At 41.2% G+C, this 16,984-nt stretch overlaps 2 protein-coding genes and 2 non-coding genes across 7 annotated transcripts; 1 reads left to right on the top strand and 3 right to left on the bottom strand.

Annotated features, from left to right (window-relative positions):
* Positions 1 to 113: 113 nt before the first annotated feature.
* On the bottom strand, positions 114 to 8,573 carry eif3ba (eukaryotic translation initiation factor 3, subunit Ba). The gene is made up of 19 exons (XM_061055648.1): positions 8,346 to 8,573; positions 6,551 to 6,743; positions 6,324 to 6,443; positions 6,173 to 6,230; positions 5,921 to 6,049; positions 5,659 to 5,816; positions 5,101 to 5,232; positions 4,924 to 4,990; positions 4,792 to 4,838; positions 4,491 to 4,701; positions 4,334 to 4,406; positions 4,117 to 4,239; positions 3,932 to 4,010; positions 3,597 to 3,735; positions 3,364 to 3,489; positions 2,358 to 2,435; positions 2,025 to 2,133; positions 1,808 to 1,920; positions 114 to 655 (listed from the first exon to the last, which is right to left on the bottom strand). Exons 1-18 carry the CDS (start codon positions 8,443 to 8,445, stop codon positions 1,820 to 1,822), a joined length of 2,043 nt encoding a protein of 680 aa, XP_060911631.1. The 5' UTR covers positions 8,446 to 8,573; the 3' UTR covers positions 114 to 655; positions 1,808 to 1,819.
* On the bottom strand, positions 2,491 to 2,580 carry LOC132955136 (small nucleolar RNA SNORD60). Its single transcript, XR_009665892.1, has one exon. It is a non-coding gene; the product is annotated as a small nucleolar RNA SNORD60 (small nucleolar RNA).
* LOC132955146 (small nucleolar RNA SNORD60) lies at positions 3,809 to 3,890 on the bottom strand. Its single transcript, XR_009665895.1, has one exon. It is a non-coding gene; the product is annotated as a small nucleolar RNA SNORD60 (small nucleolar RNA).
* A 130-nt stretch (positions 8,574 to 8,703) lies between the features above and the next one.
* Positions 8,704 to 16,314, top strand: brat1 (BRCA1-associated ATM activator 1). Of its 4 annotated transcripts, none has more exons than XM_061055610.1 (12): positions 8,704 to 9,078; positions 9,338 to 9,486; positions 9,582 to 9,729; positions 9,848 to 10,304; positions 10,985 to 11,107; positions 11,261 to 11,352; positions 11,452 to 11,555; positions 11,657 to 11,843; positions 12,198 to 12,271; positions 12,762 to 12,846; positions 12,969 to 13,252; positions 14,285 to 16,314. In XM_061055610.1, the coding sequence occupies exons 1-12, from the start codon at positions 8,955 to 8,957 to the stop codon at positions 15,140 to 15,142; spliced, it is 2,685 nt and encodes an 894-aa protein (XP_060911593.1). In that variant the 5' UTR covers positions 8,704 to 8,954; the 3' UTR covers positions 15,143 to 16,314. The 4 variants fall into 4 exon arrangements, with proteins under 4 accessions (XP_060911593.1, XP_060911611.1, XP_060911603.1 ...); XM_061055628.1 differs by having other exon boundaries at positions 11,455 to 11,555; XM_061055620.1 differs by having other exon boundaries at positions 10,988 to 11,107.
* Positions 16,315 to 16,984: the final 670 nt, after the last annotated feature.

Raw genomic sequence — 16,984 nt, forward strand, 5'->3', positions numbered from 1 at the left:
ACACTGAGTCTAGAGCAGTCATTATGTACTTGAGGTTGATTTCTCTGCAAGGGTTAAACAAAGACACATGAATCCCAATATATTAAAGAACCAGGACACAAACAGGTAGTATCGTGTTTGATGGTTTATTTAAAGTTATTCCCGCTGCATGCCCTCTCCCTGTGTGAAAGCGGAGTCGGAAAGGAGGAGGATACAGGCCACTATAGCGCCACATCAGCACAATTTTTAAGATGGTTACTTGTTTGGTTAGAAAACCTCCAACCCAGACTGGTATGGCACTCTGTGCTGCCCTAACTACCATGGTGACGTTTAAAACAACTCCCCGTAATAAGAAGGTCCAATAAGAGATTAGAGAGTGAGTATCTCCAATTCATGAATAGAAAAAGAAGGCAGTATTGTCATATGTTAACTTCCAGAGAGAAATAACAAAATGGGGCAGGTGATGGTGAAGAGACAAGTAGAGAATATTCAACACAAAGTATTATCTCTCGTTTCTTGATGTGGCTGCTGATCAGTAAGGCGGGCTTTGATGATGTCACTTAAGTTAAATGTTGAGGCTTTTGATTTTGAACCTCAAGATTCACAGGGTGGTCGTCGTCCTTCTCCTATCAATGAAGCACTTCTTCTCTCCTCCTTCCACACAAAATCGGATGGACTGTGTGATAGAAAAGTAGATTGAGGTCAGTGTCTAGACAGCGAATAATACACAAGCAGTAGTTGTCGATCTCAAAGGCTCAATTCATGATACAAGGATGATGCAGTAATGAAACATGATATCTCTCCCGTGAAGCCCAAAGATTTTGTTGGAGCACACAGAAGAATGCCTTCATTCATCAAAGTCTGCAGCTGCAAAAGGGATGAATTAATTGGTACCCAACAGTTGCAGCCAGTGTCCATTGAGTCAATATTCAATTAAAATGTTGACCTCATGTTCATGGTGTTATCTGAGGCGATGGGAACATTTCTACTGAAAGACATATCTGTATTGAAATCTGCTACAGCTCAGGGCACTGAGCAGCACATCCTAAAAAAAACACTCATCTCCCCTGTGGGACAGGAGGCTGCCATCATATGGGAACCATGTCAAAACAGTGGCACTTAAAACTAACTATCAGAGTGGTCAGATGCACATCGGAGTAAATATGTGAAAATGTTTGTGTTGGCTGGTGGAGATCATTTATCAGGATCAAACCACTGAATACAAACTACTCAGAGTTTAGAAATACATCGACTGTTATAAAGTCTTGGCCCTTGTTTAAACCTCAGTCAGCTTTCAGATCGACTGTTATATTTAGCATACAGATGTTATGAGATGGACTCTATGTTGGAAAAGAGAACCAGATATGGAATTTGTTTAGAAGTCTGTTACAGATAGCCTGGAAAGGCAACACTACAAAGCCTGATCGTGTGAAAGGTGTTATTATTCTATTTTATAAACAAATATGTTTTTAATTTTACTACCACAACCGGAATAAAAAATAACAAGAAATAGCTGTGTACCGCACTGACACGTATTAGTGTGTATTTCCATCAACTGGTTGCTGCTGCCTTTTTGTTGATATTAGGATTCATTTGCTTCAATTAACAAATCCTTCCACCAAAAACAGTAGTCCTTTTTTTGGTTGTTAAAAATACACTGCCAGACACCCTGACTCTAACACACAGTGGCACTAATCTCAACTGAACCAGCTCTCAGCACCAGCAATGTTTGGTTTCTTCAAGCTTGTCCAATCTAGTTACAGTAACACAGGCAGCTCTTGGATAGGGTCAGGGTGAAACTGTCAGCTTGTCTGTGCCTAAGTGTTACCTGCGTAGGGGACTACAGATCGCCAAGGGGAATGATTTCTTCGTTGATAAAAAACTCAATGGTCTCCTCCTCCCAGTCTTCCACATTGCTATCCAGTTCATCAGTGTCCACTCCTAGATGACACAAAGGAATGTCAGCATTTTATTTTTTTGAATCGGAGACAACAGCCATTAAGAGAGGAGAGCAATTGTTAAAGCATAGAGGAGAAAGTTCCCACCTGCTCTGAGCTCGAGGCGGAGGTCCTTCTGTTCCAGATAGGTCTGCTGCGCTGTCTCCCTGTAGCGACGGTAGTCTTCCATCATGGATCTGCGCTTATCCACCAGCTCCTACTCAAACAAACATTAAACATTTAGCTTCCAGTCACTAATTGATGGGACTGCCAATATGCAACCATGTGTAATGTATTTTACTAAAACATTTAAAGGGGCTCAAAAAGGGATCAGTTCAAAACTGTCTCTATTATTAAATTATAGTCAAACTCTACATATTAAAAAGGTGAGACGGGAATGTAAACAGCCTGGGTCAGTTTAAAACAACAAAACAAACAAACCTTGGAAGCCTTGGACTGGCTCAGACGATCCTTCTGCTCAAAGATCTTTGAGTACTTCTTCAGATCCTTCTTGATCAGCTGCAAGACACAGAGGGACATGAATGATGAATGTACACTCCACAGCATGAAGTATGAGCCTCAGATCAGATTTAGAATCAAGGGCTGCAGTGCAGCTCTCATACAAGGTGTCAGAAAAGTTATTTAGTTTTTGTCGCCATTGGCTCCAGGTACACAAAAACCTCTTTTCCACTGCATGGCACAGCTTAGAACCGTAGTTTAACTCCATTTACCTAAATGGACTTGAGCTTATATAGCGCTTTTCTAGTCTTCCGACTACTCAAAGCGCTTTTACACCCCATGTCACACCCACCTCATACCCTTTCACACACTGATGTAGTATCATCCATCAGAAGTAACTAATCCCATTCATACACTGCCACCAAAGCAGTGAGAGCAATTCAGGGTTAAGTGTCTTGCCCACTCTACCAACTGAGCCACAGCCTCTTAGAAAGATGTCTACTGTTTTTTTTTGTCCTCGTTTGTCATGGATCTTTTCTTCAAGGAAGAGTCCAGGATGGGTGCAATACGATCATAGCATAGTGTAGGACTAGAATCAAAGCTGGAGGGGGAAGTCACATTACACAGACCCCTCACATTTTGTATAGCCAAGCTAACACCAATTAAAAAGTTTTTTTTATTTTGTAATTCACTCGACTTAGAATTTTTAAGTTGTAAAACCTGCAAAACCACATTGCTGTAAATTGAGGAGTGCAGACATGTCTCTGTTTCTGAAGACAATATCACAGTACTCTGATGTTGTGGTGCTGTGATGATCAGCTTAAATGAAAGATAAAAGCTGCCCTTATTGAGGAGGTTTATGTGCATTAGAACAAAGTCACTAAAATAACTTTGTACTAGAAGTGTGTTGGGTTGAACTGAACTGTACCACACAGTGGAAACAAGACTATACACTACTGTATAGAGACATAGATTAAAAAAATGGAACCTTGATTGCGTCTGAGCTGAGCAGGGTGGGAGGTCTGGGTCTCCAGAGCAACTGACAGAACCGGTCCTTGTTGTTCTTCTGAAGAAGACGGCCCTGGAATGTCCACAGCCAGTACGCATTGTCCACCTAGACACAAACATGAAAAGGTGAAAAAATTCAGTATGTATTCTCACCAATCCACAAAGATTTCATTTTTGCAAATAAGAAAACATAGGGTATGAATCAGCACTTACCTTGTGGCTCCACCAGGAGACAGAGGTGACGACGTAGCGACCGGTCGGGTCCCACTCCACGTCAGACGCCATGTAGTGCTCGGCTATGTTCATCATGGTGCAGTCTGACGTGTCCACAAATGCAAGAGCTCCATTCATGCTGTGCACACACAACAAAACAGAGGTTGAACACACAAAGACTGAAACACAAATGCATACTAAAAGAACACTGTGAGCCTCAGAACTGAGTTAGAATCAGGAGCTTAGCTCTCATACGAGGTGTCAGAAAAGTTATTTGGTTCGTCATCAGGGGCTTCTTGCGTACACAAACACACACAAACACAGATTTAACTGACCTCCTGAGTCCAGCAAGCACCAAAAACTGTCCCTGTGGGCTCCAGAAGATGCTGTTGGCCTGCTGCTTGTCAAACATTTCTGGAGAAAAAGGAAAAGGGTCACATTCAGTTAGTCTTTATGGAGTGTCTTAAATGTTAGACACATGGCCAATAGGACAATTAATGCATCTGCTCAATCCACTCACTTATGAGCTCGATCTTGCCGTTGTTTTTGACATGATAGAAGGAGACACTGATTCTGGGAGGTTCTCCGTGCAGAACAGCAAACTTGCTGCCATTTGGTTCCCATGCAAATGCAATTATGCCCTCTGGAAAATAGAAAATCAAAAAGATTAAATCAATGTTTACCTATTAACATTAAGAAACCAATGAGTAACATCGTGTTGTTTATTATATTCTTACCCTTCATCTCCACCACATCAACAGGAACCTGCTTCTCTCTCATGCGGAAGATTTCAAAGTTGGTGACCACACCCTGGAAACAGAAAGAAAAGTTTACCATTTGTTTTACATCAGAGAGGTCTAAGCTTTTAACCCTCCATTTGTTCTGCTTGTGTACCTGTGTTCCTTTAGGAGTCCTGTCCACCTTCACACATAGGTAATCTCCGTTTCTCTGCCAGTGCAGTTTGCAGTCGACCACGTTGAAGAGGTTGCGGACACGGATCTCCTGACGGGAAGGCATCTGCATCAGAGTCACTCTGGCTGGGATGTCTTTGTCTTCAGGCACCCAGAATGCTATGATGTTGTCCCCAGGAGACCAGGAGAAGTCCCTGCACATAACCACACAGGCTGTTGTTAATATCTCCATAAAGAACTGTTTACATTGAAAGCATTTCATTCAAACAATCAAGGACACTTACTTGATCCCGGTAATCTTGAGACTCTTTTTGTCTAGCAGGCCCATGGACTGAGAAGAGGAGAAACATGGCTTTAGTGTCACTTCCACAATCTACATAAATACAGCCAATGTGTTTTCTTGCAAGTCAACTCACTGGGGTCTCATAGATGCTCAGAGTGTCTGTGGTCATCCTGGCAAAGAATTTCCCATCATGACTCCACCTGAGAACAAAAATAGCTCATTATTATATATCCAATCTCTGCAGGAGTACGCTTGTGAAGATTTGAAGAATAGAGGAAAAAAACCAAGGACAAAAGCAAAGAGTACTGACTTGAAAATGGGCCAGTGTGCAGAGCTCTCGCAATGGAAACCTCTCTTCTTCTGCCCAGTCAGAATGTCCCAGATGATGATGGCCTGAGGGTCCTCTTTGGTGTCCATCAGAGGACTGAAGGTCACCACGTACCTGGAGGGATCATTGGCACAGGAGGAGCGTCAGAGAGCTCAGATACTGTGTAATCTCACATGCTTAATGTAAGAAAGAGTCAAGTCAAATAATGTGTCTTGTCTTTTGTTTCTACAGATGTTGTAAAATTGATTACATAAATGTATCACATGGGGCTCGTATTGACAGAAAAATCATTGTTAAAAGCTTCAGAAGGGATCCACAAATTAATCTCCTAGACAGATATAATCACAACAACTAATATATTCTTTAGTTATATTACATTGATTGTCTTTCTTGTTTTAAATAAATACACACAAATACAAGTGAATGCTGAGCCCAGTTAAAACCACTGGTACAAGTTTCTGTTCATTAGGAAATCATGTGCTACGTTTCAAAAGTGCAACAATTTATATCACTCAGTAAAATCACTCAAGTGATGATTACCTTTCACATGGTGAGAAGTCAATGAGGGAAACCCCCTGATGACTGAACCTCTGAATCTGCTTGAACTTCTCGCCGCCCCACAATGCAATGCCCCGTTGATGGAAGGTGGCCAGGTAAGTGCCTTTAGGAGACCAGCGCACATATGTCTCTGTCCAGCGCTACATCCAAGAAACAGAATTTGTTCGTTTACAAGCTGACTGCAACCAAATAATTACATTAAATGCAACATCAAAAGTGCTTTTCAAAGTGGTCCACTACTTACTGCTCTCTCTTCACTTATGACTGGGTCCTTTGCATCGTTATTGAAAATGGCAGTCCTTTCTCCGGCTTCGTAAATCACACTGTATTGGTCGCGACAATCTTGGTCCTCAATCCAGTGACGCATGTTACCCTGAACAGACAAAAAATTCAGGGTAAGAGGGGTTGGCGGTACATAGAGGGTAACCCCAACTTACAAACCTTCTAAAGTGTAAACACTTTGATTTATTATTAACAACAACAAAAGCACACTCACAAAGTCTTTGAAAGGCTGCTTCTCTGGAGTTTCCCACTCATCACTGATGTTCATGTACCTTGGGAAGTTAGCACAAAAAATTAATCTACTTGATTCACAGTATTTTTTTTGTTACCTTTTCTGCATTTATTAATAAAAGCTACACACTTACTTGTCAAAGTCAGTGAAGAGATTGACCCTGAACGTATGCTGTTTGTCCAGTTTGTATCCATCTGCGTTCTTTACTGCCTCAAGGGCCTGAGTAGGTCCACCATACTCCAAGAAGATATACCTGTGTGAGAAATGAGTCACAGATGAGTCTTTTTCAACATTCAATTCCAAGTTAACTCCATATGCTGGCATTACAAAGAAAGACAGTAAAATAAGAAAAACACAAACCCTTTGGTCAAGCCATCAGCCTCTGGATAGAACTCAGTGGTGATTTTGCCAAATTTGGAGAAAATCTTGTGTATGACGTTCTTGAGTTTCTCCAAACGCTCCGGGCCGACCTGAGGGACGTTGTCAACCACAACCACAGAGTCGATGCCATCAGCTTCCTGAGGCTTGTCTTTCAGGATGTCACCAAGGAGCTCTGAAGAGAGAGGAGAGAGATGGAAATACAGCATTAATCAGTAATTCAAAGAGGACCACTGGCCTTCTTGTGATCGTTGTTGAAAGTACCAGCAGAATATTATGTAAGATTTTTTTTAAAGGGTTTAAAGGACTGGTAGAATAAGACAGACATGAAACATGGGGACAGAAAGAAAAGGCTTCATGCAACAAAGGTCCTCAGCTACACCTAATCAGGGGTGTTGCAAGATTATTGTACGAGATTAAACTAATTCAACAGGAAGTCTAACCAAAGTAAATCATCATTTATCTAAAGCCTGTGATAAAATGTGCATTACTAAGAATACAGTAAAGACTTTTTTAAACATCTGACGAATGCACACACATCTGTGCCAGTGTGTTAAAACTTGTACAAGATAATGGTCTAGATTAGTGTTGATCCAATGAATTATGTGTCTGTAGTAACATTGATTCAAGTTGGCGGTCTAATGTACAAGTATTACCTATTTCCGTCATTCATTTACATGAATCCCTGCATTCTGTTTCCCACGGCAGTCCTATAAAAACGACTTAACATTATTAGATAAAGGGGGATTTTCTTTGTATGGTTAAAAAAGATCATGTTTATTGAGAGTCTTGATCAGCAATCTTCATCTCCTCTTATGTTTTAAAATGGTAATTTATTATCTTACTTAGACTATTTATGTTTCAAATTTACTTTTTATTAATATTATAGTTTTGGGTTTTTTGATCCTTTAACCACTTGTTTCTATTTCTTTTGTTTCTATTTCTGCTCTTACCTTCTTATTGCTGTTATCTTTTTAATTTATTTTTTTCCAGCTCTTTTAGTTTCTTACATCTTTTTAAATCTTTGGTTCCTCTTGGTCTCAGCTCGTGTTGTTGGGTTCTTGTGTTGCCTGGGTTCTTATCATGGTTCTTGTGATGGTCGGGTTATATATGTCTGTTGGGTATCGTGCACTTTCGGTTCTTTTCTGTTGAATTGTATTTAATTATTTTGCATATGTTATATTCTTGCTGTTGTTAATGTTCTTCTGTGTTTGGTTTAGTTTGCTTTGTTCTTGTTTGTCAAAGCACTTTGTAAACCTGTGTTTTTAAAAAGGTGCTCTATAAATAAAGTTATTATTATTATTGAGGGGAATCATGGAACATACTCCCCTTAACCCTGTGCCAATACACTTACCACTTAAATAAAAGCCTATTTTACCAGCTGATTCATGAAAACCTGACACTGCAAATGTGATAGTATTAGTCTTGTTTCCTGTTTTCTCTCAACACAGGTACAACTAGAAGAGGCTTTAGTCCGTTTTAGACATATTACAATGTCTTAAATGGCAGAGACAAGGCCTCAGGAAATGATTGTCTGGGGTCTGGATGGGGCTCAAATGGGCGTTAAATCGGTAAGAACATGTTATATCATTGATATGTCAGTAAAATATTTGAGGAAATGACGATTTAACTCTTCAATTCATCTCAATTGGAGTGCCTTGCATTAAGACATTAACCTAGCTTTGTCGTAGCACCGCCATTGAGACAAATTAGTGCAGCTCTGAGCTAAGTGTTAGCATCAGGCCAGAAAGCCGGGGGTTTTCCTGCTGCCCCTCACCCTCATCGTCGACGTCATCCTCATAGTCCTCAGGGTCGCTGAAGGAAGGCTCTTCCTCTTCATACTCTGGGTCGTCCACCATATCCACCGTGTCTTGCATCTATCGGGGGGTTACGAGACGGATTTCTCGCCACAAAATAAGCAGAATCAGAAATACGAAGAGGCTGGCGGTCCTCGGGCCGGTGCGGCACCATGTGCGATTACGTGAAAATGGACGATGAGACGGAAACGTAACTCCGGAAACAGTTCGCCAGGCTTTGGCACGTGCTGCGCGGGAAACGTAGAGTTGTAAAGCACATGGATCGGCTGCGTCTGTGACCTGGAACTATATGATTAGCCATATCAACATGTGTGTATATTAGTTTGCGGCGCGGGTGTCAAAGTTATAAGTCACAAATGTAAACTTAAAATAAAAAAAGGGGGAAGCCAAACACCGGTAGATCTGAAACCACTTCCCGCGAAATGGTTTAGTTAGCAAAACTATAAGGAAACATGAGTTGTTATATCGGCTAGGTGATCACTTTGACTTTTACACTTTGTTAAAAGTACAAAGGGAGGTCAATACTTCTATACATGCCCAGGTCTCTTTGAAAAACACAAACTTGTACCATGGACAGTGAGTGTGTATCGCTGCTGCCCAGGGTGTGTAAGGTGCTGGCGGACTCAGGGTCTCTGCCGGATGACACAAGCCTGGAGAAGCTTTTGGACTGGTTCACGATGCTTATCAAGACCGGTTAGTAGGCTACTGTACTTTCTTGTAGTTTTAGTTTTGTGGCTAATCCTAGACACATGTTAGGTGCATTTAAAACAGCTCGATCTTGTCCCCACTAAACACCAATGTAACTGCATGCTACAAGGCTAAATTAAATGTACAATTTGATTATTTGATAACTTTTGATAGTGACACAACCATGATGAACCATCAATGCATTGATAGGTGGAAATTAGATCTGCAACACTGTCTCAACATTCAACTTTTTCTCCAAAAAAAGGGGAATCTCTGCTGGAGTCCTGCCCATGTGTGATTGAATTCATCTCCACTGTGGTTTGCAACACAGCTTCAGAGCCTAGTGTCCTTTCCTTTGCGCTCAAACTCACCGGCTTAATTGCAGCCACCGAGGATGGCTTTTTAACACTTCAGGTAGAGTCATAGTCATTTGTACATTTACACATTTTTTAGACCTTTGAACACTGACTAAAATTGTTGCATAAAAATTCTGATTTTTTTTTTTGCAGGAGTGCTCTGCTCTGGACCAGGCCTTCAGTTTACAGCACTGGCAAGGAGCGGGTCTCTGGGAGGATCCCTGTTTAAGGATTGGTTGGATCCAGGGATTAAAAAACTCTCTGCAGCACCCAAAGGCTCTCAGTTTCTTTGTACAATCAGGTGACACTTCATATGACCACCTCTTCTCATATCTTGTACGTCATACGGTAAAATTAAGGAATGAATACTTCAAATTGCACCGCTTTGTAACTGCAATCTGTTTTCCCCAACTTCCCAGATTTTATACAACCACTCATACAACTCCAGACTGACACAAGCTTATTTGTTGCTGCGGCTGCCAATCAAATGCTCGCCGACATCCTGCTCTTATTCCAGCCGGTCTCGTCTTCAGGATGTAACAGCATGGATGAGAAAGAGGAAAAAGTTAATGGGAGCACACTACATGCCTCAAACATAGACTTACCAGCTGTCACAATGGAAACCAGTGCAGAGTACACTGCTGTTGTCAAGGTGGTATCACAGTACCTCAAGGAGTCAATTGTGCCGAAAGAAAACACACAGCTCCAGAAGACTAAGCAGACCCTTAAGCTGCTTGCCCTGCTGCTGGCCCAGGCCAGGCCTCCTCTCCGGGATGAGCTGCTCCAGACTGTGTCGGGGTCTCTGGAGGAGGTGATGACAGCAGGCTACAGTCAGCTCACGCTGCCTCTGTTGGAGGTTATTCTGGCTGCATACAGGTAAGACTACAGACAGCTGTCAAATAAGAAGATATAAGAAGAATAGCAGGATCAAATAGAATGACAATTCATGTTATTAAACTGACATTTTAGTTACTGCTGCAATCACAACTCACCAACCCCATTTTTAAATGTATTTTAAAAAAGCAAATACATGCTGGATTTAATTATCAAACACATCCTGTCAGTGACACGGTTAAGGAGTAAAAATCCTGACCTTGATGGAGTAAAGCATGTTGAGGGTTCAACACAATTATCTGGGCTTTACTGTATGTGTGTCTCAGATTTGATTCAAGCCATAAATACGATTCAGATAAGACTTCTGTGACTTTAAGGCAAGATTTTCCCCTGTAGGAAAGAGAATCTGTTGTACACAGACCTTTCTCTTTCGCCCAATGTGACCATAAACAATATATGTAAGACTGCAGTTGTGCTAATATGAACACTATGAGTTTAATTGTTTTGAATGATTAATTCCAACATGAATACTGCCAAGTAAGGACTGTAACAAACCAAAGAAAATGTTAATGAATTTATAGGAAAAGTTGAGGTAGGCTGCACTGGTTTAATCCAGACGTACACTAGCAGAGTTCCTGTTGCATAATTGTGAAATGTGATAATGATGTAATGTAACATATCGAGTGTTTGTAATATAAAACAGTGTCCGTGTTTGTCTTCAGCAGCTCCAGAACTGAAAGTGTGTTAGTCCAGCGTGTCGGCTCTCTGCTATCATCCATGTTGAATATTAACAGACCTGCAGAAGTCATTCAAGCTGCAGCTGCTTTTCTTCGCAGTGGTCATCAGTGAGTATCTGCACAATGCAGAACTTCACACCCTCATGCAGAATTCACCATCAGCACACACTATTAGTACGTTTTGGTTATGTTTCAATGAGGTGCATCCTGTAGTTATTAACCACGGGTTATTTTTCTTCTTTTTTAAATTTTTCTTTGCAGCGATACTACCCACACACCGCAAGCTGTAAGAATACTACTGCTTCCCCTCGACATCATAACTGGTCACACTCTACTGGGCACAGACATATCTGGTAAAATACACGGAGTAGGAAAATAAAGAAAACAGTCTGTTGTGTAGCATCTTACAGCTAATTAGTATTATTATTGTTTTTGTTTTTTTGTTCCTGCAGCAGATGATCAGCAGTTTACCAGGGCAGACCATCTGACGAATAAAACCTCCTGCATCTCTTTGATCTGTACTTGTCTGACAAACACATCAAACATCACACTCGTGGTGAGACTAACTGAAAGCATAGCTGAGGGGAAAAAAAAAGGCTGTGCATGCTATGTGAAGCGGCGTTACATCACAGTCCCTCTCTCTGTTTTTCCCCACAGCCCTCTGGCCTCCTCCCTTGTCCTCCCGCTTTAATTATCACTGCAGTTCTGTCGTTGATGAGGATCTGCAGAGGCGTCTCCACCTCATCGTCCCCTGGCTGTAGTGACGTTTGCAGGAATGTGATCGGCAGTGGTAAAGTTCAGAAATGTGCTCTGGAGGCTCTGACATTTCTGAGCAGCAGCGCAGGTGAAACTGTGTTTCTGTGTGAATCGATCCAAAAAAAAAAAAAAAAAAAGGAAACATGTTTTTCTTTCCTAAATGCTTTACCTCAGCTTAATGGAAACGTTTATTGAAAAGACAACTGAACAGAATTGAACTTAACCAGGCATTTTAAAAGTGAAACAGCAGGAGGAAGTGGAATAAATATAAAAGTTATGACCAAAAAAAAGTCAAAAGAATTTGTCTTAACAATTTTATCAAGAAGAAAACGAGATTAAACATTGTCATATACTGACACATAAACAAATGCAACAACATTATAAACAGTGTGTTTGATGTAATGAAACATGATGCTTGAATCCTTCATCTTGTGTGTTTCAGGAGCCAAGGAGAAGATCAGTGAAGTGTTCACAGTTCTGATCAAATATCTGGAGAATCCTGATTCTGAGCCAACAGTGAGTACATAATGTTTTTATTCGGTCACTGACCTGCTATTAAAAGCAAACTAAAGTGGAGAAAAAAACACTCATTCCTCATGTTTTTTCCCCCGCCAAGATTCAAGCTGACGTATTTTTGGGTGAAATCCTGAAGTTGTTCAAGAGTTTTGTGTGGAAATTCTATGAGTAATGATGAGAAACGATACGATACACTTTATTGTCCTCTTTGGGGAAATTTGTTCTGCACACATTTAGCTGCTTCCATCAAACAGCAGCACACGGGCCTGTGTCACAGAAGGGCAGCATCAACGGAAGGGCTTAAATTGAAGGTATCAGGAAAGGAGGGGTAGACGGTCTTGTATGTGTCTTTTTAACTGTTATCCAATTTTCTTGTAGTTTTAGTCTTAGTTTGAGATTCCTTAGCAGGATTACTAAATGTATCTAACCAGGTCTCTCAATGACTGTCTCGTTTTTTTTTCTCATTGTTATGACTGTCTTTGTTTGTTAGGTTCTCCACAAGACCTACCAAGCCATAATAAAGTGGATCAGTGTGTGCACAGACTTCTCCTTTATAACAGACCAGCTCAGACAAGGTAAAATGCATGGAAGATCAATAATTCACTCCTCTGTGATAAATCAACACACGAAGCCTACTTGCATTACATTTGGCTACATATTGTGTTTCTGAAATTAAATGCATGTTTATCACGATCAGATCTGGTGGAGGTTGTGAAGAAGCGCGTGTGTGACATGCGCTGGGAAGTGAGAGACTCGACCGTCGAGTTTCTGGGACATCTGGCAGGTGTCACCGTCTCACTGAAATCCGCAGAGGAGGTGTGTTCTGCGTCGGAAGCTCTGCTGGGAGGCTGCTCTACCACTCCTCTCCTTAGGGAGGCGCTTCAGGACACGGAGAGCTATGTGAGAGCCAGCGCTGTCTCTTCACTGGCAAAGACTCTGACACACAGCTGGCAGCAGGGGGCAGCACATACTCAGGAGGAGGTAAGCAGACTGTTTAAACATTTGACTTATTATACACCAGATTGCACAAGACTCATTAATCAACGTAAAGGCTCACATGAAAGTATTTAGTATATTTTGGCATCTAACTTTCTAGATGCACTCGGTTTTTGTATTTTCATGGCTTTACAAAAACATCTAATTCATGACTCATTCAGACTCCAAATTATTTTTAATTTCGCAAATGTTATTTTTGTTTAAAACTTGATAAAACTTGGAGGCTTTTTCTCTCTCTCTCTCTCTCTCTCTCTCTCTCTCTCTCTCTCTCTCTCTCTCTCCCTCTTTAAGGCAGACGACCCAGGAGGCTGTGCGATAAATATGAGCAGTCAAAAATTGAAATGATCAAATTAGCATGAATAAAGATAAAGGTTGTGAGACACAAATGATAAAGCAACAATATGTAAGTTTCCACTTAAAAAAAAAAGTAGTTTCAAAGGTCACTTTAATAGCACAATAACTTTTAACAGGGAGAATGGCGTCTCTCCCATCATGCAGGTTACCTGTTTACGGCACTACATGTGACTTTGGCAATGTGCCGAGGTCATCTCGCGAGGAGTGTGGACAGCTTTACTGCACTCGTTCACAGAGAAGCCTTCAGTTATAAAAAGAAGCCAGTTAGCCTAGTCTCTATATCTCACTCAAAATTCGGCACTTTAACTAACTGTACAGTACCTTGTAAGTCATCATGGTTGTTTAGCTTATCACAATGTATTTCCCAGCTCGCATCCTCTGCTTGTAAACAAATGCACGCTGTCTAAGAGTCATAGGCATTGCAGCACTATTTGTGTCTGTATTTGTTGCACTGAGAGACCATCGGACTCAGGACACAAATATTTATGGACTACTATTAATATTTTTATATTGTGTTTTGTATGCAATACTTATCCTAATAATTGAATGCCTTTAAATGTCTTTAGCCTTAATACGATATACAGTAAATGCTTTCTTGTAGCATTGTACCTGTCCCTTCCTCATGCGTGTATGAGAATGTTTAGAACTTCTTTGTTCTTCCAGACTGAAATAGTGAGCCGGCTGCTTGAAATCCTCTCCGAAGACACAGAGGGATTCGCCAGGAGGGCTGTGGTACAATACTTCATCGCCTGGTTCTCCACGTCCTCCTCCAGCTCTCACCGGACGCAGAGTGTTCGCTCCGTCGTCTCACAGGGCAGCGCAGATCTGGACTGGGAAGTCAAATTTCACACGCTGGAGTTGGCTGAACTGCTCATGGATGAAATATTTTCAGGTCGGCAGGGTTACGGGAAGAACTTGGACGCACATCATGACGCACAGCACCCTTATGGTGTAGTTAGTGAGCAGGCCTACACCCTCCACGCTCACAAGGAGGGGGTGGCGTCAGACTTGAGCAGAGTGTTGAAGAATCTGGTCGAGCAGGGAGTTGTCTCAGTGCTGCTGAGCAGTGTGATTGACTGTGATCGGCCCGTGGCGCTGAAGGCCTGTCAACTGCTGATAACACTCAGACAGACGGTCTGTCCTCTGTTGCTAGGCAACCAAGATGCTTCCACAGAAACAATTGATAGAGTGTCTTGTGAACTTCCTGGCTGGGGCTGGGGGCTGGAGATCAGAAAGATGCTGGGGATAAAAAAGAGCAATGACGCCCAAGAGATGGACATGATGGCTAAGGTCGAGACGGGAGAGGAGTGTGCGGTTGAGGGAGGGGACAGTGTGACTGTTGGTTTGTGTGAGGTGTTGGGCTCTCTGGGTTTAGACAACATGCTGGACGTCTTGACACAAAGCAGCGACCACATCCACAACTCTCCCCTCTCTCTGCTGCAGGACATTCTGACCGCACGGGCAGCGAACACTAGTTCAGACACACAACCGGGACAGGAGGTCATTGTGGACTGCTACTGATACATGAACACAGACACACACACAGACACACACACACACACACACACACACACACACACACACACACACACACACACACTTGCTTCCTTAATTTCTGATTTATACATCAACACTGCTTCTATTTTTATAACAGGAAGATCAATAGATAAACCAATAGATGAAAACTTTCAGTGTTTTGTGGGTTTATTTGAAGCTGCACTTGTCTTCGCTTCCTGTAGAGGTCAATCACAACTTACTAATGGACTAATGCACCGGTCTAAAACAGACTTATTTTGAGTCATTTTAATCAGATAAAGCCATAAATAAATTAGAAAAATAAAGGTGACGCATGGTCGAGTCTGCGTCTGCACATCGGAGAACAACACAGAGAACATGACAGCTACTTTGTGGCTTATTTTGAGTCATGTTAGTCAGATACAGCCAGAACACTCTGGATTTCCTCATAATGAAGGCTGCCAACGTCGTGTATCTGCGTTCTTGTGCTCGTGCATGAACTGTACCGTGCCAAAGCACACCTCTCTCCGAAGCGTGCAAGAGCCAAGGAAGTGTACCGTGCTTGAGGTACGATCACACTGGTCAAACGAACTGGACTTTAGGGGTGAAGTGTGCTTAGGCACGGTACAGATTGATAGTGTGATCACGCCCTTATACTTGTTCAAAAGAAGTCAAATGTATCTGAAAAGTCAAACAAAGGCAGAAGTATTTTAAATCAGCTCTGGTTGAAAGTCAGCGTATACAGAAGCAAGGTTGTCATGGTACCAGAATTTTGAACTTTGAACCAATACTAGTAGACTTTTACGATCTCAATAACTGCTTTAATACCAGCTACAAAATTTGAAGTCCTAGGCACCCGATTATTTCTTATTTTTAATTACCAGAAATTGCAGGCAATCTCCTGCACACTGTCTAAGTGACATAAATACTGTTGTAACATTTCATTACTGATATGAATTTGTGAAATTGAGAGATTACACCTCCTCTGCCTGTTTGTTAAAGACTTTAATGTAACCTTTAAAATGTTATGCCAAAAGGGCCTGAAAACATCAGCGTTTGTAGATGTGGGAGTTGGAAGGAACACAGCTGCTCATTCATTTGCAGCAGTTTATGGTTAAAAATATGACTAAAGATCTGTATGTTTTTTTTAAACTTCATTAAAACTGATTATTAACGAATATTAAATTGTTTTTGAACATGTGGTGTTGAAAAATGTCGAAGGATCAACATTTTTTGACAACCTGTGTATGAAGTGTTTGAGGAAATGAACATAAATGTCATTTTATTTATCGCCTCAGAAACATTTTCCTGAGAATTTGTTATCTATCACTAGTTTCGAGTCTTCTTTCATAAAGCATGCAGTCCAGTCTGTATAATATGGTCCCATTCGGAGTGCTTGGCAAAATTCAGCAAAGAAGTTTAGCATGGGCATTCAACTTTTTGTAAAATTAATTTTGTTTCTACTGACCCCCAAAAGAACGAGATAAGGAAAAGTAAAAGGCCAAATTGTGACTTCAAAATAGTAGTCTCGAAACCAAAGAGTGACATCACAGTGACTATATCCACTTCTTACAGTGTATGATCCTGACAACACAACCTCCTGCTTTTACAACCCAACATCACTGAACCTGACACTTACTGCCAACTAAGTCTAATTTTGAAATAACAGAACAGCATTATTGACACCTTGCAGAACTCCACAGACTCATATTATTATTATTCCATAGATGTCCTACAAGTCAATTGATTCACAATTAAAACATTGCATGTTTCTACTGACATCTGTTATCTGGTCAAAAAAAAGATATATTATTAGATCTGAGTCTAAAACTTAATTATATTGATCAT

This window comes from Labrus mixtus, chromosome 2, assembly GCF_963584025.1.
Source record: "Labrus mixtus chromosome 2, fLabMix1.1, whole genome shotgun sequence".
NCBI lineage: Eukaryota > Metazoa > Chordata > Actinopteri > Labriformes > Labridae > Labrus > Labrus mixtus.

Coding starts and splice junctions, on each gene's coding strand:
- brat1 (XM_061055610.1), top strand. CDS start 8,955: ATGGACAGTGAGTGTGTATCGCTGCTGCCCAGGGTGTGTAAGGTGCTG. Junction 9,730..9,847: donor CAGTTTCTTTGTACAATCAG/GTGACACTTCAT, acceptor CCAACTTCCCAG/ATTTTATACAACCACTCATA. Junction 11,353..11,451: donor ACTGGGCACAGACATATCTG/GTAAAATACACG, acceptor TTGTTCCTGCAG/CAGATGATCAGCAGTTTACC.
- eif3ba (XM_061055648.1), bottom strand. CDS start 8,445: ATGCAAGACACGGTGGATATGGTGGACGACCCAGAGTATGAAGAGGAA. Junction 3,490..3,596: donor TCTCCTGGTGGAGCCACAAG/GTAAGTGCTGAT, acceptor GTTTGTGTCTAG/GTGGACAATGCGTACTGGCT. Junction 1,921..2,024: donor CCGCCTCGAGCTCAGAGCAG/GTGGGAACTTTC, acceptor TGTGTCATCTAG/GAGTGGACACTGATGAACTG.